This window comes from Mesocricetus auratus, unplaced genomic scaffold, assembly GCF_017639785.1.
Source record: "Mesocricetus auratus isolate SY011 unplaced genomic scaffold, BCM_Maur_2.0 Super-Scaffold_100011, whole genome shotgun sequence".
In the NCBI taxonomy this organism is placed as follows: Eukaryota; Metazoa; Chordata; class Mammalia; order Rodentia; family Cricetidae; genus Mesocricetus; species Mesocricetus auratus.
Genome location: NW_024429195.1, coordinates 54,125,541 through 54,145,798, shown reverse-complemented (window position 1 = coordinate 54,145,798; position 20,258 = coordinate 54,125,541). Strand labels below are relative to the sequence as shown.

The window sequence follows — 20,258 nt, the reverse complement described above, 5'->3', positions numbered from 1 at the left end:
GCCCCATGTTAGAGGAGAGAAGAGGGTCAAGATAGCAGATCTAAAGGGAGATGACTTTGAAAAATTCCATGAAATGAGCATGTGCAGACCGTGGCTTAGTAGAACAGGACACTACTTTAAACACAGGGATTTCAGCTGTGTCTGCAGTTGAGAGGAGAAATGTGAAGACAGTACCCTAAGGGCATTCAATGGAAATCTTCTGTTTGTCCACCAAAAGGACTAAAAGAGAGCAGAGACTAGCTCAGACCACAAAAAGCATTGCCTAGATATTACCATTGTTATCAGTATTCTTGGTGAGGGGGACCTGCAGTGTTAATAAGCAGATGTGCATATACACAGTGGTGCATGCCTTCAATCCCAACACTCAGGAGGCTGCAGAGGGACATTGTGAGTGTAAGCATTTGAGCTACATAATAAGATTCCACATGGGGGGGGTGTCTCCAACAAATCATCATTATCCAAAGAATATCAGCTTTCATAAAAGATCTATAGTGTAGGTAGGTAGCATTCAGACATATAATAGAAGAAATGACTCTGACTGCTTTTCCTAAATTGACGTGTGTCCATACAGATTTTGACAAGAAGGAAAACAACTGTAACTGAGAAACTAAATGCAGATGGCACAGTAAAGAGGGTGGTTATGGTATGGTAGATGCCACAGAGGTGGGCCGGGCTAGGAGAAACTGAAACCGTTTCCTGGGTCTTTTGGAAGGTCACCAGTCCTGAGTATTTCGTTGTACCTGTTTATACGGGTGGCATGAGGAATTGCCACCTGCTCTGATTCATTTTAATTTGTGCCCGTTACTACCCCACACGAGCCTCAGTGTAAGCAGTCTGACCCATCAGTGAGAACTGAGCCCACTGTGCATGGGACTGAACCGTGTGCCCGGGACTGAACCGTGTGCCCGGGACTGAACCGTGTGCCCGGGACTGAACCATGTGCCCGGCACAGCCCAGATTCTCACCCGAGGATCCACCTGGTTCTGCACCGTGGTTTCTTCTCAGTGTGAGTTTCTCCTCCTTTCAGTCCCAGCTGCTGTCAATCATCTCAAAGGATCCAATCGGAACATGACAGATAGCCTTTGGTTCAGCTGGAGTCCAGCCTTGGGGGACTTCGACTTCTACGAGCTGATTCTGTACAATCCCAACGGCACAAAGAAGGAAAACTGGAGAGACAAGGGCCTGACAGAGTGGCGCTTTCAAGGCCTCATTCCTGGAAGGAAATACACACTGTATGTGGTGACTCACAGTGGGGACCTCAGCAATAAAGTCACAGGGGAGGGCAGGACAGGTAAGAAGCGCAATCAAGTGCTGGTGAGGAGTGACTTCTAAAGATGTATTTTAACTATGATTTCAATGATAAGATGACTGGGAGGGACACGGAGTAAAGCGCTTGCTGCTCATGCAGGAGGAGAGAAGTTTGGATACCCAGAAGTCAAGTGGAGCATGGAAACATATGTCTGTAACCCTAGGGACCTCCTAAGGCAAGGTGGGAGGTGGGGACACAGGAAGTGTGTGTGCCAGACCACCCGGCATACACAGGAGCAGACAAGAAAGATGCCCTGCCTCAATCGAGGTAAAGATTAACACTCAACATTGTCCTCTGACCGTCACACATACACTATGGGATGTATGCATTCTCTCTCTCTCTCTCTCTCTCTCTCTCTCTCTCTCTCTCTCTCTCTCTCTCTCTCTCACACACACACACACACACACCCATAGGCATACACACACACAATGAGCAGATAAAACCCATCTCCACTTTGTCTAAAAAGCACTAGGTTCTTATTGTGCTGTTACTCACCTGCATGTAGCAAGGTAGATCACTGAGCATCTCGCCATCAGTTTTCAAATCTGAAAAATGAGGATAATGATACACATCTTCATCGTGTCACTATGGTCTCCTATATGCTTTTCTGCCTTGGGTGCACACAGATAATATCTGTGTCCCACCTTTGAGTCTGTCTTAGTTGGGGTTTCTATTGCTGTGAAGAGACACCATGACCTTGTCAGCTCTTACAAAAATAACTTTTAATTGGGGTGGCTCGCTTACAGTGCAGAGGTTCAATCCATTATCGTCATGATAGGACATGGCAGCATGCAGGTAGACATGGTGCTGGAGAGATAACTGAAAGTTCTACATCATGCAGGCAGCAGGAAATGGTCTCAGTGTAACATCAATGGAAGCTTGAGTGAAAGAGACCTCAAAGCCCACCCCCACAGTGGCATACTTCCTCCAACAAGGCCACACCTACTCCAACAATGCCATATCTCCTGATAGTGCCACTCCCTTTGAAGGCCACTTTCTTTCAAACCACCACACAGTCAGTCTACAAGACTATTTAAAACTGGACACAGTTGTCTCTGAATCCCAACCCTTTGCTTTCAAATCTGATGGAACACTTTCCTACATACATAACCCACTCAGGGTACATTCATACCCTGTAGCACCCTGGTAAGTAAACTATGGTTATGAATATTTAAAGAAAAGACATATAAAATGCTAAGTAGTGCCTTATGCATGGTAGCCACTATAAAATAAAGCTTCTGCATCTATTGTTATCGTGCTACCTTTCTGTACATGAAAGTAGATCTGATGTCACTCAATGCTCTGAATCTGTGTTATGTCACAAATTTGATTATGTGGTTTTCCATTTTATTTTATGTGTAGCCCCAAGTCCCCCCAGTCTCTTGTCATTTGCTGATGTTGCAAACACTTCCTTGGCCATCACCTGGAAGGGACCCCCAGACTGGACAGACTACAATGACTTTGAGCTGCAATGGTCCCCCAGAGATGCACTTACTGTCTTCAACCCCTACAGCAACAGAAAATCAGAAGGACGCATTGTATATGGGCTGCGCCCAGGGAGATCCTATCAATTCAGTGTCAGGACTATCAGTGGAGATTCCTGGAAAACATACAGCAAACCAATTTCTGGATCTGTGAGGACAAGTATGACTTGTTTTGCTTCTCTTGGCTTTCAGATGGGATGAGAAGATCATTTTTCTCCATCGGGGCTTGGGTTGAATCCATAATCTTATTTGAGATGGCCAGACTTGGATTCAGAGAGAGAGTGCATATTATCTTCTGTTCTGTAGAGAACAGATCAATAGAATTCTTCTAGGATTCTGTAGGTAAAATTAGAGAAGTTCTATGGAAGTCAGAACATGGAGGATCCAAGTCACTATAGTTATTTCCCAGCCTCCTCTTCAGTCATTTATTGAGTAATGACTCTGCCAGTCAGTGTTTTGGGTGGCTGTACGTTTCCACCATTAAATCATCATAATAACTATATGAAGTAGAGATTCCTAATTTCCTCATAGATAGGTGGGCAGAAGAGATGGAAAGCCATTGATCCAAAAGTGTTGATAAGTAGACTTTGCATCCAGGCTGGGAGTTTCCCTTTTAATCTCCAAGCTACCCTGCCTTACCTTCTGTCCAGCCAGTTTCAATGTGGTCAACTGCATTTGTCTTCCCAAGCATATTAGTGATTTTCTAAAGAGATGATTCTTTCCCTTTCCGTGGGGTTTTTATTATTGTGTTGATTCGATTTGGGTTTGCAGCGATGAGGAGAATACCCTTTACCTGCTGAGCCATCTAACTTGCCCCATTTTGACTTTAAATGTTTTTTGTTTGTTTGTTCATTTGTTTTGTTTTATTTTGTTGCTTTTTAAGATGGTTTCTCTGTGTAGTCCTGGAAGTCTTGGAACTTGGGCTGTAGAAAGGGCTGGCCTCCAATTCACAGATTCTCCTGCCTCTGCCTCCTGAGTGCTGGAATTAAAGGCGTGCGCCACCAACGCCCAGCTTAGATGTTGTTTTTCAAAGTGCAGTCTGGCAGTCAGAAATTTTCCTTGAAGATCCTTAAAAATATTTCTCCCCAAAAAGCAACTGAATAAATTATGAGGACTGTTTGTATACATCTCAGAGGTAGTTTTCTCCAAAGGCGCTTGAGGAAATGCCTCTCCCTCACTCCTGAGCTGTGTCTTCTCCTCTTTGCTCCTACAGAGCCAGACAAGATACAAAACCTGCATTGCCGCCCCCAGAACTCGACGGCCATCGCCTGTTCTTGGGTACCACCTGACTCCGACTTTGATGGTTATAGCGTTGAGTGCCGAAAGATGGACACCCAAGAAATTGAGTTTTCCAGAAAGCTGGAGAAAGAGAGATCTCTACTCAACATCATGATGCTAGTGCCTCATAAGAGGTATCTGGTGTCCATCAAGGTGCAGTCAGCCGGTGTGACCAGTGAGGTGGTTGAAGACAGCACCATCACTATGATAGACCGTAAGTGTCCCCAGATGCTTGCATGGGCCCTCCTGTCACACAGTGGGCAGGGCTTTCCATCACTCCCATTCTCTTGCGCACAGTCCACATGTACACATCCCTGTAATGCGGAAATATTATGATACCCAAAATAGGGATGTCCTATGATATTTTATTGAGGAAGAAGTCCCTTACATGAGAAGCCAAGAGAGCCAAGAACCAAAGGTCCCCACGCTGCTCTCCAGGCTGAAACCGGAACCCAAAGAGAGAGGCTCCTCCCCCTAGCTCTTTTTATTCCCCAAGTGTTCTATGTACTGTGAACACACCCAAATGGGCGTGGTTAGTGCTATGGGGTTACTTAGACCTCTCCCTGCAGCCCTGTGTCTTTATTACTTGAGAGGAGAATCAAATGGAGGCATCTGTCTGGGTAAAGTTCTCCAGTAGAAAGCAAGTCAATATTAAAGTGCCAGAATGAGTTGGGATTTGAGTGCATCGCCTTGCCTGGTCTAGTTAGTCTGTAACTAGTGGGGCTTTTAAGCAATTTGGTGCTACAACCTGGAGGCAATCCTGCAGCGGAGCCGCCTCTTTCATTACGCTTAATTCGCCACGGCTAATTGTTTTCTCTGGCTGCTTCGTTCAGGAGAGGAGGAGAGTTTCCTCACGTGTCTGTAATCGCACACTCTCAAGCGTGCAGAGGCTGAACGTGACTGTAGACCTGTTCAGGAGGTGAACGCAGCCCCGTGACCCTTCTTAGCTCCTTCCCCAACCTGTTTTTCCAGGCCCCCCTCCGCCACCTCCGCATATTCGTGTGAATGATAAGGAGGTACTGATCAGCAAATCTTCCATCAACTTTACTGTCAACTGCAGCTGGTTCAGCGACACCAACGGAGCTGTAAAATATTTCGCAGTGGTGGTGAGAGAGGCTGATGGTAAGTCGTGATGAATTAATGAGCCAAAGACACAGAAGTGCCTTCTTAGGGGTCATGTGAGGGCTCCTTCAAAGGCAAAGTTGGAAGAATGTAGAAAATTAAAGTTTTAATACTCACTTCTGTCTCTGCTGGATACAGGGAGATCCAAATAAAGCTGCTGGGAGTCTCCTTTGTCAATGAACCCTGCTATCTTTTGGCATAATGATTAAATGAGAGGAGAACAATCACGATAACAATAACAATAACCACTGAGCTAAACAGAATTGCCTACACTTACAAGCTCAGCCCTCAAGAAGCTGAGACAGGAGGACTACTATGAGTTCAGGAACATATACTATACTGTGCAACAGGACCTGTCTCAAAAACAGTAAAGATAATTTTTAGAGGCCTTGCTATTTCCAAAGCACTGTTGGAAACACATGACTATTCCCTTGTTTGTCCTATTTTTTTCAATTCTGCCATTGTGTAGCAGTACATCTCAACTTGTTCTCTCTCTGTGTGTCTCAAATGCCTCTGACAGCCATGAACTCCCAAGCCATGCATCCAGTCACAAAAATTCCCAGAAGCTGGAGAGTAGAGGTGTTCACTTGAAGTATCACCTTCTTTACTAAATTTTGTTTGCTTGATCTTACTGTTGCTTCTTTTTTGGTGACAGAATTATTTTTTGTTGTTTTTAATGTAGCCTAGTCTGATTTTGCCCTTACTCTGTAGTCCAAGTTGGCCTCAGACTCATGAGTCTCTTGCCTCTGTTTCCCCACTGCTTGGATTACAGACATTTATTACCACTCCCAGCTTTTAATTTTTAACAGTATTTAATTATCTAGTTTTGTAGAATATTCAGGGACTACCCAGTTTCCACAGGCTATACAAATGCTATGCAATACTTGTCACACCATGATACAAAGTGAACTGTAATCTTTAGAGTTTAATATAACAAATTCTGTCAAATTACCTGTGGGGGTGCTGTGTTGGGGTACAAGTATTCATTTACTGTTCAGGGCCTAAGTGTTAGTTTTCCCAAATAGATGCCAATGTATAATGTGCATTAGTCTATTTTATCTTTTAATTTTTCTCAAAATTATTTAAGGTATTATACATGAATTTTCTTAAGCACCTCTGACAATCTTTGAGCCATTTATGGTAAAGGGGGAGTTTTAAAACAGGACAAGCACTGGAACAATAACTAGACTAAGTGGTATTTTAATTCCACTGGGTATTTAACATTCTGTGTGGATTTGCATTCTATTTATTTATATGAAATTGGTTATGCATAATTGATAAATAATTTCGAGGGTCACTGATACATCCCCAAATTCCTCACACCCTGTAGTTGGAGATATTCACAGTTTGTGAACTGTGAATAGACTTTAATTTAGCAGCAATGAAGATAATGTGTTTCCGCAACACACAAATCTAGGGCAGTGACCAAAAGCTTACCAGCAGCAGGGCAGCCAACCTTCTGTTCCACAGATAGGTAGATTTCCATCACTGGTGTCCACAGAGTTGAGCAATGGCCTCTTGGTACTCAAAGAGAAAAACCCATCCATGTACACTCATCCTGAAGGCAATATTCTTTTTTACTTCAACTACTGTCAACAAAATAATATCTCCATTTCAGAACAGGTAAATTAATGACAAAGCAACCAGTCAAATGCAAGAAGTCATCTTTCATCTGGGACTTAAGTACACTGGTCCAAGGTGGCTCTCCTGACTAGGGGGCCTGGTAGAAGGGATGTATAAAAGGAGGGACCTAGAGAACCTTTTGAAAGCTAGATTGAGGGTCTCAGCTGGGTCCTTGGGAAGAGGAAGAGAGAAATAAAGGACCCCTAAGTCTCTGTCTGGGGCCTTTCTAAAATGTGAGCTGAGAATATAATATCAGGAGGACCTTAGTTCCTGAAATTAATCTCTCCTGGTCAATTCCTCTCTAACCACAAATCTGCTTCCCCAGAAACAGAATAAATAAAACACCAATAAATCAGAAAAAAATATTTCTGAGATATGCTCCCGGTGAGCAGATCTTATTAAACAAAGTCCTAGGTGCTGTGATAAATCCACTTCTGGAAGGCTGTCAGAGATAAAATCCCATCTCTATAATACTTACCTTATTAGTTATGTGTTTTCTTTTTTCTCAAGCAACATCAAAACTAGTTCACAGTGTCCAAACAGGTCGGGTGGACAGGAAGAATATTCTGGGAAGTATTCAGAGTAAGTAGACAAATTTGGGCCAGGACCAAATTGTACCCAAGACAACAGAAGAGTAAGAGGTCTCTGGACCTACATGTTGTCCTCAGGGGGACAACTGTTCTGCCTTGAGACATGATGTTTCTTGTCTCTTCCCTGTCTCCCAGATCATTTGAGTTTCTGCAACTACAGTGAGTTTGGCAAAGTAGAGAGATCATTGGGTGACTTCTCTCTCTTGATGGGGCATTACCAAGCATCTGGAGCTGTGTTATTGTTTGATATAATTGATTGATTTGATGTTCTAGAAAACCAATTGTGTATTGCATAACTATAAAATGATTTATACTTCTTTTAGAAACAATCTTTTAATAGCATCTTTTGAGATTGCTGAATCTGTATTATGGGATAACCAAAGATAATGGATAAACATGTAGCCTTAGAAATGCAACACTAAACACACTCTCTCTCTCTCCCTCTCTCTCTCTCTCTCATACATCCCCCTCTATCATACACTCCCCCCTCCTCTCTCTCTCTCTCTCTCTCTCTCTCTCTCTCTCTCTCTCTCTCTCTCTCTCTCTCTCTCTCTTTCTCTTTCATACACACACATACAAGTCTTTAACTGTGGGTTTTCTCCTGCAGGCACGGATGAGCTGAAGCCAGAACAGCAACACCCTCTCCCTTCCTACCTGGAATACAGGCACAACGCCTCCGTTAGAGTCTACCAGACCAATTATTTTGCCAGCAAGTGTGCTGAAAGTCCCGACAGCAGTTCTAAGAGTTTTAACATTAAGCTCGGAGCAGAGATGGACAGCCTTGGTGGCAAATGTGATCCCAGTCAGCAAAAGTTCTGTGATGGACCTCTGAAGCCACACACCGCCTACAGGTTAGATGCATTGCCGTCATTTGCTAGAGAGGCATGCTACATTTATAAGGTGCTCAGGCAGCTGAACAAGTGCGGTGCATATGAACTCCATAGATTAACGGCCTGCACGCAAGAGAACTCTATATTATATTATAGAGAGTAATTTGTAAGAGTTGAGCTCCTGCCTCCATTCACAGGTAATGTGCAAAGAGGGCCTTCAGCATCGTGCAAAAACTCCAACGCATTGTGTGAAGCATTGAGGGATTTTAATAGGTCATGCTCTCTCCTGCAACTGCGTTAGCATTTGTCAAGTCATCTACAATGCTCGCTGTTGTGGAAAGCTTCAGAGAGACTGAGTTTAGGGAGACCCAAACAGTAGGAAGCTCTGCTATACACTTTTAATGAGACTGAAGTTATACTTACTCTGCAAGGTGTGTAAACATGAAAGTGCTCTACCGTCCAGGCAGAGCTCTTGAAGGGGGCCCTGAATGGGTGGAAAACACCTGTTCCTCACTCCTAGGTGACAGATGAATGGAGCAGATGTTTGCTCTTGGTCCACAGAAAGCTTAGCTGCAGCCAGCAGAGCCTTCCTGCCCTAGGAATTTGTGGCATTCTTATTCTTCATTGTGTTTCCAAAAGCAAATAGAGTCACCCAAACAGCATTCTCAAGAGAAAGGAAACCTAAGCTCCTGTCTTGGATGATAAGGCTACAGACATCCAAATTTATTATTTCCTCACGGGAATGGACCTCCTCTGCTGGGTATTGTGGCAAGTCTGATAACCCTGGCAACATGGTCCCCCAGTCAGGTTCCCTGTGAGCCAGGTGCATTCTGGTTGATCAGTGTTAAGCAAGGTCTCACTGACTCTTTCATATTTTGAGTCTCACTTCTGAGACCAAGTAGAATTTTTTTCTGCCAGTAGGATACTGTGGTGTATTATCACACCTAAGAGAGTTCTTTGCCACCCACCTATCCACAAGAGCAAGCAGATAGTTCACTTTGGGCAAGAACTCCAGGTATCCACCAGGACCCCACACAAGCTTGCTATTACCTCTCAGGCAAGACTATGACCTCCAGAGTAAACATGAACAAACCCAGGGATTTCTACTTCAAAAAGCTCGTGGATCTTTATGTAGTCAGAACTCTGCCTGTCTTAATGACAATCACCATAGTGACAGTTGAAGTTGTCAATCTCCTTTTTCTTCTTCTTCTTCCCCCTCCTCCTTCTTCCTCTTCCTCAATCTCTTCTCCTCTTTCTGCTTCTGTTTCTGCTTTTTTTTTAAAAGAATTCCATGTTCTTGGCCTATCAGTGATACTCGTTATCATCAGACACATTGTATCCGTAGACTTACTGACTTCCTCCATGGGATTGTGTTTCCTGGGATGGTAGGCGTTTTGCCTTATTCCTATTATCATCCCTGGCTCCTAAAAAAGTGTACACTGCAGGACCTCAATAAGTATTCGATGAGCAAATCATCAACTTATTATCTGAACTTATGTCTGTAATTCCATAATCCATCTCACCCATCTGTGGACCCTGTCTCCCCTTGAACTCAATTTCCAGTCCATCCTACTCAGATCAGTCACTGACTTGCATTTAAATAAATTGTTTTCTTGCAGAATCAGCATCCGGGCCTTTACACAGCTGTTTGACGAGGACTTGAAAGAGTTCACAAAGCCCCTCTATTCGGATACGTTTTTCTCTTTGCCTATCACCACTGAGTCAGGTAAGGCTCCATTCCATCTATTCATGTCTCCTCCAGTCACCACTTCATCTACAGGAACCATTAGTGGGGAGGGATGGTAACTTTCCTGACGGTGGCTGGACGTTTATTGTTCCTTGGATTTTAATATCCACGTGGTCATGGATTGATGTGAATTAGAGGGATTATACCAGTTCTACAGAACAGACTGGAGGGAGAATATTCTTAAAAGAAGGTGGAATGGAAGTACACAATGTTTTCCCACTAAAACTTTAAATTTTACGTCAATGAAAAACACCAATATTAAGAATTTACAGGGGTCAAAATGTAAGTAGGCACAAAGGGCTCTCTGTTGTAGATGGGACAGAAAACTAGGAGGGACAGTGACTTAGGGTCTCTGATAGCCCCTGCCAGGGACCAGGCCTTAGTTTCCATTTACTGGAGGTGGTTGGAGCTGAGCAAGCAATTCTCAGGAGCATCACACTCAGCGGCAACCAACCAGCAGGCATGCCACAGCCTCTCGCTTCCAAAAGGTAGCTTTCCCTACTCTGCCTCTGGAAACTCCCTAACCATTACAGCCACCTACCAATCCTATGAACTTTTTTTTTAGACCCACCAATCAGCCTCCAGACTAATCTCTCCTCCCTGGAATTCCTCTAACCCTACTTAAAAGGAGCATGTGAGCTTTTGTCAGATGGTTAGACCCCAACTTGTTGGTAATATTAATGAACACTCTTGCTGACTGCATACATGGCTTGTGGTCTTTCAGAGACTTCTCATGGACTCTAACACCAACCATGCATTGGAGCTAGTTCTGTGTATCCATGGGTTCAATACTGCATATATTTAAAAAAATCAAGAACAAATACATGTTTGTGCTAATTATGAACAAACTTTCTTTTCATGCCATTGTTCTCTAAACAATATAGTCAACCAACTGCTGACACCACATTTACATTGTGTAGGCATTGTCAGTTAATCTGGAGGTGTTCTACATCAAACAGAGAGTGGTCGGGTTTATATGCAAATGACACACCACTATTTAGGCATTGGGGTCATGGAAGCCATAGGCATTGGGGTCATGGAAGCCATCACCCTTAAACACTAGGGACAAGTGTACATGTCAAAGAAGAGGGGAGGAAAAACACTAAGTATTAATTATGATATCCAAAAATAGGTTACAGGCGACTTTTTTGCCTTCCTTTTGTTTGTTATGTTTTCTTTTACATTGGTTAAAATCTGGGGCTGGTGAACCAGCTCAGTGGTTAAAGGCACTTGCTTGCCTCCAAGCCCGACTGCTAGAGTTTGATCTCTAAGAATCTACATAGGAAAGGAGAGAACCAACTCCAGCATGTTGTCCTCTGACCTCCACATTCTCACCATGGCACACCCACGCACACATAAGTAAATGTATTAAAAAGTAAATAAAACTGTTGGTGTAGAGGACAGTGTGCTATCACTCACCTGTAATCCAGTGGTAGAGCTCTTGCCTGGTACAGGAGGACCTCACCCCCACCCCACCCCCAAATCCAATCCCCAGCACTGCAAAACAACAGTAATAATTTTTAAATTTAAATATAAATTTGAAAGGCTTTGCCTGAATGTTTGGAGGAGGCCTGTGTAGAAGTTTGAGGGATACCATGGGTGGTCATGGTAAGTGACACTTGCTGGTCACCCCTTTGGAGCTAGTTCTGCATTCTATAGAGAATAGCTTCTGCAGCTACTGTCCCCTCCATTTTAAATGGGAGAACCTGAGGTTAAGTAACTTGCCCAGTCTGTTTCAGCTACTGTTCAGGCATATTCTGTCTAAACCTGCTGTCTCAGAATTGCCTCTACTCTGATTTTCTCAACTGTGATGATTATTGCATGACCCTCATCACCTCACCCCTTGACACCACCACATCCCAGCTTTCCTTGTTTGGTCTGGGGACGTTGTGCTGGCCTCTCCTGATGCATGATAAAGGATGGTCCAACCTCACAGACCTTCCTCTCTGATTCTGGCAAATATGGTGATAACCTCCTTCATCTCAGGTCCGAGAAGGATCGGTAGCCCCAGCTAAAAGGATTTGGATGTACCCAACTGTAACTTATTGTTGAGTAGAGACTTTGTAAACAAGATTCTTTTCAATTTGAACTATTATGATGCAACAGAAAATTTATGTATTTCAATAAAAAAAGATGCTAAGCAAGTATTCAAAGCAGAATCATAAACACATTAAAAGGAAAATGACTGTGTTGATTTGATGATTAATATAAGTTAATATAGAATAAACTGATCCAATGTCTTAGAGTGGAACTCACAAAATGGGCTACTCCACAAAACTAAACCAGAAAGACAAAATAAGAAGGCTTTTCAAATAAAAAACAGACCAGTGACTCAGCAATGAATACTTACAAGTAAAGATGTGTGGACTAAAGAGTAAACTGTGTGACATTCTGGGCCACACTATAGCTTCCATGATAAGATCTTCTTCTTTTTCTCCTCCTTCTTCTTCTTCTTCTTCTTCTTCTTCTTCTTCTTCTTCTTCTTCTTCTTCTTCTTCTTCTTCTTCTTCTTCTTCCTCTTCTTCCTCATCTTCTTCCTCCTCCTTCCTTCTTCAGTTGCTTTGTTTGCTTTTGGTTTTTCTTTTAAGTTTTGTTTTATCTTGAGAGGGGAAGTTGCAAGGGCAGAGAGAGGATGTGAGGGGATGGAGAGATAAGTAGGATCAGGATGCAAGATGTGAGAGCCACAAAGAATCAATTAAAAAAAAAAGACATACATCATCAGCTCCCAAAATTGATAAACTTTTCCTCTGAAACCAACCTGCTTATAACAGGATGTAGGCAGCTCTTTCACCTCAGCTGCTAGCCGTGGCCTTAGGATAGTCAATACCTCATCTTGAATGGCACAAATAACAACATTACTTCAGAAGACAACTTTCATAGCTATCAAATTGGTTTCTTACCACTAACTTCCTCTCCTTTTGTTTGTTGTTTTCACCTGGGTTGTCACAGAGCCCTTGTTTGGAGTTATTGAAGGAGTGAGCGCTGGCCTGTTTCTAATCGGCATGCTGGTGGCCCTTGTCGCCTTCTTCATCTGCAGACAGAAAGCTAAGTAAGTATGAATATAAGGTTCATGTTAGTGATCAGGTTCACAAATGTAGAGATGCTACTAAAAATGCCCATTAGCCTGAAAGGGGAAAATAATTTCATTTCTCCATGTTAGATGACCGGAGTTTCCTTAGTGAAAACAAGAGTCAAACTCTGAATCCGTGACTCATAGCTCTCCAGGTTTTCTCCAAACCACAGGTGCCCTGGGCTCTCACCAACAAATGAGAGGCCATCAGTAGCTCTGTTTAAATATGAAACAAAATCCTTTTGCATAGGCAAAACAGTTGGTACATATCCTCATGAAGACAGACTTTTCCAACCTGTGTGCCAGCATGCTTCGCTGATATGCCATAGAAAGTTCAGCCAGCATGCCCATCTAGGGATTTATCAGCCACCCTAATTTCAGAAAGAACTAAAGGGAATGAGAAAGCCAGCATGTGCTTTCCAGGACCACACCCTCTTCTGTCACTGATTTTGCTCATTTTGTGTTCTCCCTGGCACTGAGGTTTTCTGGTTTAGGGAACTTTCTTAAGGGAAGTTTTCTTGAGTGTGAGAAGCGATTATGACCTGTAGCCAAACATCAGGAGACAAGCATTCCAGTTATCCCAGAGATGTGTCCCTGAGTGGGCAAGAAGCCTTATGTCAGTCCATCTCCTCTCCCTCCCCCAAAGAGATGTCGGCTGAGGGCAGACCTCCATGGAATCTGAAAGTTTCACATCTGCACAAGTGTGCACAGCCTTAGCATAAACAGGGAAGTTGTAACATAATTAGAATAGAGAAATCTGTGTCCTGTGTTTCAGCCACGGTCGGGAAAGGCCTTCTGCCCGCCTGAGCATCCACAGGGATAGGCCTTTGTCTGTCCATTTGAATCTAGGCCAGAAAGGGTAAGTGCCAAAGTTTCCTTCACATTGTTTACTGAACGATGGTATTCTGTGAGATTTGCTAACAAGGCCCCGCTTTCTTTTTTTTTTTTCTTTTTTTCTTTTCCTTTTTGTCTGTCTCACAGCAACCGGAAAACCTCTTGGTAAGAGAAAACGTATTAATTAATCTGTTTTTGAAATACGACTCAAACTGGTAATAGCACTTTCCCTGTTTCTTCAGTAACGTTTTTCCTTTTGTCTTGTTTTTAATTACAGCCCCATAAAGATAAATCTGTTTGAAGGGCATTTCATGAAGCTGCAGGCTGACTCCAACTACCTTCTCTCCAAGGAATATGAGGTACCATGCAGGCCCAGGGAAGCTTATGTACCCCACCTGTAGAATTCCCTCTTGAATGTTACTGTGAAGTCATGGTTGGGATGCCTATGGGAAAGAGAAAACAAATTTCGATGCAATGCTGTCAGTTACTCAGCCTGGACATTCACTTGTCTGGGAAATAGTTTGGAAAAGAGTACCCAGGCTTTGAACATGCTTCTCAATTTTGCCATATGTGTGTCCTAGAGCATGGGATTTATCATCCTTAAGTCCCTCTGTAGGATGGTGTGAGAAGCATCTCCTGTGTAGGGCTGTGGAAAGAGTCAGAACCCATGCATATGGACTACCAGGTGTTCTGTAAACTGTAATTCATGTACACCTGTATTTATGGTGTTATGTATCTCATGGGTGTATGAGTTGCCTTATTTTATAATCTCCACTTACAAACTTTTTTTTAAACCTAACAGGACTTAAAAGATGTGGGTAGAAACCAGTCATATGACATTGCTCTCTTGCCTGAGAATAGAGGGAAAAATCGATACAACAACATACTGCCCTGTAAGTTTTGTGTTGGAGCTTGTACTATAACATAAAAACCACAAGCATGAGTATGCATGAATGTAAGTGTGCACTTGTGTGTGTGTGTGTGCGTGTGCATTAGCTGGATATGTACCCTCTTAGCTCTAAATGACTTTAGTAAGGAATGTTTCAAATGCTCGCACGCTTCTCTCACAAGGATAATGGCCATTTTACATTCTGGTTCTGAGAGGACTGGTTGGCGGCTCCCTTTGCCGTTCTTACTTTTCCTCTTCGGAGGCTCAGAGCATGACCAAAGTGAAGAGCAGGGCTCTGATGATTGACTCACTTTGGTTCACCTCACAGTCTCTGGTTAGCGATTTTTAGGAAAAGCAGCCTACCCTGTCTGGTAAAGCCATCAAAGGTGGTTCTTCTGGCTAGTATTCGTTCCAGAAGAGAAAAAGCTGGCTGCTGCATTAAGCAAGTGTTATAATGCTGCAAAGGAAACTCTAGATGGGGCTTCCCATTGTCTCCTACACCTATTGTTTATGCGTTGCCAGTGTCACACACCCCAAATTACCTGTCAGAGCCCCAACTATTAAACAGATATAGGAACACTTCTCTTGGAGCTGCTGTGGGGATCAGAGATAAAGCAGTCTAATACCACTTGCCTACATGGGGATATCATTCCATGTAGACACTGCAGCAAACCTTTCAATAAATCTCCTTCCAGATGATACATCAAGAGTGAAGCTGTCCAACGTAGACGATGACCCGTGCTCTGACTATATCAATGCCAGCTACATCCCCGTAAGTGAACTCCCAGGCTACAGTGTCCAGCAGGAAGCTTGAATGACAGTTATGCAGGACATGTCACTCCTTTGGAGCTGCCCCACTGTTCTGTCTAGAAACACTTGCAATATTTAAAAGACTGTGTCTGGTTGCCATAAAACACAAGCTGTTTTCTTCAATCACTGTTAAGCCCTGTTTTTCACAATGACCATGGTCAGGTGCAATTCTCATGAACCCAGGATGCATGTTCAAAGATTATTTTCTTTCTGTGGCCCTGAGATAAGTAAGATTAGAGTTGAACAAAAGAGATGGCCCCCATGGCTAAGACTGCCATGCCAAAAGGGCCAACCCCTTGTTACTTGGACTTCTGGAAACCTCCCCCCCCCCACACAAACACACTTCAAAGTTGTGTTAACTTCTGGGACCTGATACTGGCTTACATCTTGCCAACCTCCCACATACACCACAAGGAAAGAGGCTTTAAAGGTAAAAAAAAAAAAACCCAGATCTGCATTTCACTTCTGTCTCTGACTGATTCCATGACACAGCAAGTTCTGTCACCTCATTGAGGCCCTAATTCCTTTTCCAAAAAATTAGGAAAATACCTGAAATTATTGCCTATGCCTTCAATAGATGTTAACCAATTAAGTGATAGCTATAATCTAAACACTGAGAAAGGGATTATGTCTCTAAGAGAACTATTGAACAGTCAAGACCTTGAAGAGTCACAGGGCAATGCCATGCTTACCATGCCAGAGCAGAGTCTCCTAAATGAACAAACGATACCATTCACTCTTGAATACCATCCGTTCTATCTAGCAAAGGTAGGAAGATCCTGGTATTTTGCATTTCTTACCAGCCCCCGTGTAATCCCATCCCTACCAGCCGGAGGAGCACACTGAGTAGTAGAAGAGAACAGAGGTTACCACAGAACATGGAGGAAGAGGAGGAGAATGTCACCTGATAGAGAGGAAGATGAAAAGTGACAAGGGGCTAAGGATAAATAAAGAGTAGTCAGCTGAGAAGCAGTGTGTGGGTGGCTGGGTTGTGGATGGCAGAGCTGATGTAATATAGAGATCTTGAACAAAGGCAGTGAGAAATGCGCTTCCACTAAGACTTGAAACTAATTCTGTAATGCTGAAGTGAAGAATGAATTAGTGGAAATATCTAGGTCACCATGGTTAGGATTAAGTCAGATCTGCAAATGTCCAGACCCACTGCACAGTATCTGATAAAAGCTCAGGGCATCAGTGGTTCATTCCCCATTAAGCTTCCTTTGCATGATATCTCTTTCTGAATTATTGTGATGTCAATTATCCAAAAAGACTAAAATCAGTCCTTTGAACAGTTTAAACACACAAACACTAAACACACACAGAGGTGCACACAGACATATACACACACACAGGTACACACACAGGCATACACAGACACACATGGGTACACATAGACACACACAAACATACACAGAGGCACACAGGGACACACAAACAAGAGTAAAATTGTTTTCTATATTGCGACTGGAATCCTCCATTTGTCTTTACAACAGTCCCAGCTGATAAAGGGCAATGTGACTTTGAACAGTGGTCCAATGCCTTTATTCTTCCTACTCCCAAGCCTCAACACTTGTGTTTGTATCTTATTCTCCACTCGAGGGCCTGGCAGAGAGCTCCATACCTTCTAATCTGCAAACCAACCCTTTGTTTACAGTTCTGAAGAGCCCATTGTTTCTGACTCTCCATATTGTAAATTCATCACAGGGTAACAACTTCAGAAGAGAATATATCGCCACTCAGGGACCGCTTCCTGGCACCAAGGATGACTTCTGGAAAATGGCGTGGGAACAAAACGTTCACAACATCGTCATGGTGACCCAGTGTGTTGAGAAAGGCCGAGTGAGTAAACAGTCTTCCTGCCTCTCTGGCTTTGCTTTCTGCTGTTGTTCTGATGAGATTCTGTCCTCCTCCTCCATCCAGAGCCACACCCACAAACGCCAAGAGGAGACCCTGGGAGAAAGCTGTTAGGGAATTAAGCCACTTGATTATAAAACATCCTGGATCCTTTTGTAAATTCTCAGTCAGACATTTCTTCCAAAGACATTTGCATGTGAAGCCTGGGACAGTGGGAAGTGAACATGAGCAGGAAGAAGGCCTGATCCCATGTATGCTCTGTCCTACAGAGCATCACTAGCGAGAGATCCTACCAGAGTTGAGGGGCCTCTCAGAAGTATTTTAGGCTGTACTGGCAGACATGAAGTAAGATATCTGTCTGAACTATCTCACATATATATATATATATAATCCCCAGTTATAATCTTTTACATTATATAGCTACTTTTAGGATTAAAAGACTAAATGTAAAGAGCTTCATATTTATATGTTGGATTTCCAGACAATCTTCCATCATCCTGGCTAGAATGGGACCCACATCTTTCTCTGCAAGACTAGTCTTATTAGATGATATTTATATGATATATGCAACTATAAATACCAATAAAATGGCTAGAATACATATCCATGTAAACATATTACATATCCATGCAAATAGAATTTCAATATACATATATAGCTATATAGCTTGCCTCACCATGCACAGTAAAATAAAAGCCATGTTCATTGTATTTGATACTCATGTCTACACGCAAAGATACAAATATATATTGGCTGTCAATAAATATGCATCTAATGAAATATATCAATTTTAATTAATGTGTTCCACAGCACTTATCAGAAAAATACTTGAATCTCCATCTTCATCTCTTTGTGCGTGTCAACACAAGTTTAGTTGAAAGTTCTAGATTCTCATAGATCTCTTTGGCATGTGGTCCAAGTAAGGAAAGTGATAAAAATGGGAACAAAACAGGGCCAGGAAGACAATGCCTTCCTCTGCTTGGTTAGGTTTTTCTTCACAAAGAACATTTTCCCCCTTTCTCTGAAGTTCTTGGGAAGGAATCCTAGGACTTGTGCATGCTATGCAAGGCCTCTCTGCCACTGAGGTATGGCCCCAGGCCAAGAACAAGAGATTTTTAAGTCATTGTTTATATTGGCTGGTGGGACCAGGACACTGAAGAAATCATTAAGGAAGAACCAAAAAAACCTTAAGTTGTCCCAAAAGTAGATGAAGCTAAAAGTTGGGATTGGGAGCTGCTTCGGGGGCAGGGAAGCATTTTCTTGCTATCCTTTGGAGTAGCAGCCCACCTGTGTCACTGGCCATGAGCAGGTTAATAGAAAGTAGATGATTAAGCTTCTTTAGCAGCTGATCCTGGATCCCTAACTCAGGAAGGGATTTTAAGGAGGGAGGGATTCACTCACTGTCAGGTTTACAGGCTTATTTTTCCAGTCTGTTCTCTTCTAGGTAAAGTGTGACCATTACTGGCCAGCAGACCAGGACTCACTCTACTATGGGGACCTCATCCTGCAGATGGTGTCAGAGTCAGTACTACCTGAGTGGACCATCAGAGAATTTAACATATGCAGTGTATGTTGGTTTGCTTGACTTCATTTTAAAACCCAACTTAGAAGCCAGGTACTGTGGTTACATATTTGGAACCCCAGCATTTGGGAGGTGGAGGCAAAAGAAGTTCAAGGTCATCCTCACATACATAGAGAACTTGGGGCAAGCCTGGGCTACAAAAGACCCTATCTCAGGAAAAGAGTAGGAAGGAAGGAAAGAAAGAAGGAAGGAGAGAGGGAGGGAGGGAAGGAAGAAAAGAGGGAGGAAAGGAGGGAGAAGGGAGGGAGGGAGGGAATAAAAGAAACTACCCAGCTTACATAGAGGAGACTCTGCGAATCCTGTCTTTCCTGGTTCATAGCACGTAGTTTCAGACCACGAAAACTCCAGAATGACACAGTTGTCAGAGTTCTTGAGTTTTTCCCTCAGTCGTTGCTCTTATCATCTGTTCTCCATCCCTGCAGGAAGAACAGTTGGATGCACACAGACTCATCCGTCACTTTCACTACACCGTATGGCCAGATCATGGAGTCCCAGAGACCACCCAGTCTCTGATCCAGTTTGTGAGGACTGTCAGGGACTACATCAACAGAAGCCTGGGAGCCGGGCCCACCATAGTGCACTGCAGGTATGAGCAACCTGAGTCGCCAAGGTGGAGGCGACATTAGTAAGAGTCTGCAGCAACACAAAGGCGCATGGTGCATTGGGTTTCTCCAAGCCAACCAGGCCGCCTCGTCTCCGGGGAGTGCCTCACGCTCTTCTCCGTCTTCTTCTTCCTCACAGCCTCTCCCTTTCCATTTTCTTCACCTCCCACTTTGTGCTCCCCCTCATTCTCTTCTTGCTGTCTTCCCCAGGGCATGGAATACAGAATCCTTAAGTGACCTCCGCGGCCTCCATCATGGTTCCCATCTCACCTTCGGTCCAGTGTCTGTCCCCTCATTTCCTCTTGCATTCCAGCCAAGGGGTTGACTTTATAAGTTTATTCTTTTGTTTTTGCTTCTTCAATTCTTAAGTTAATACTTTTAGATTATCGTACAGACCACTAGGTTTCCCTACCACATTTTCATACATGTATGTCCTTATATCATACTTTATTTTTGTGGGTTTTCCTCCCCCACAGCCCTCCCCCATATAGCCTGCCTTCCTCCCATGGGTTCCATCCTTACTCTCTGCCTTCATATCACATGTATTCCATTACCTTCTTCCCTCTTGAGATCACTGTCTCCTCTCTCATGGCCCCCTTTCTAGTTTTATCACACACACACACAGACACACACA

The 20,258-nt window shown here is 43.3% G+C and overlaps 1 protein-coding gene across 3 annotated transcripts in view; it reads left to right on the top strand.

Annotated features, from left to right (window-relative positions):
- Ptprb (protein tyrosine phosphatase receptor type B) overlaps positions 1–20,258 on the top strand; it is a 101,046-nt gene that overhangs the window by 63,998 nt on the left and 16,790 nt on the right. For 2 of the 3 annotated variants that reach the window (XM_013121544.3, XM_005081479.4), the window contains 15 exons: positions 1,028–1,291; positions 2,672–2,953; positions 4,007–4,285; positions 5,044–5,193; positions 8,014–8,257; positions 9,856–9,962; positions 12,933–13,032; positions 13,829–13,912; positions 14,035–14,052; positions 14,165–14,246; positions 14,690–14,780; positions 15,472–15,548; positions 17,291–17,425; positions 18,885–19,007; positions 19,445–19,608. In XM_013121544.3, the coding sequence (XP_012976998.1) occupies positions 1,028–1,291; positions 2,672–2,953; positions 4,007–4,285; positions 5,044–5,193; positions 8,014–8,257; positions 9,856–9,962; positions 12,933–13,032; positions 13,829–13,912; positions 14,035–14,052; positions 14,165–14,246; positions 14,690–14,780; positions 15,472–15,548; positions 17,291–17,425; positions 18,885–19,007; positions 19,445–19,608 (2,200 nt within the window). The remainder of the gene's footprint in view (positions 1–1,027; positions 1,292–2,671; positions 2,954–4,006; positions 4,286–5,043; positions 5,194–8,013; positions 8,258–9,855; positions 9,963–12,932; positions 13,033–13,828; positions 13,913–14,034; positions 14,053–14,164; positions 14,247–14,689; positions 14,781–15,471; positions 15,549–17,290; positions 17,426–18,884; positions 19,008–19,444; positions 19,609–20,258) is intronic. The other variant, XM_021233752.2, reaches the window with a different exon arrangement.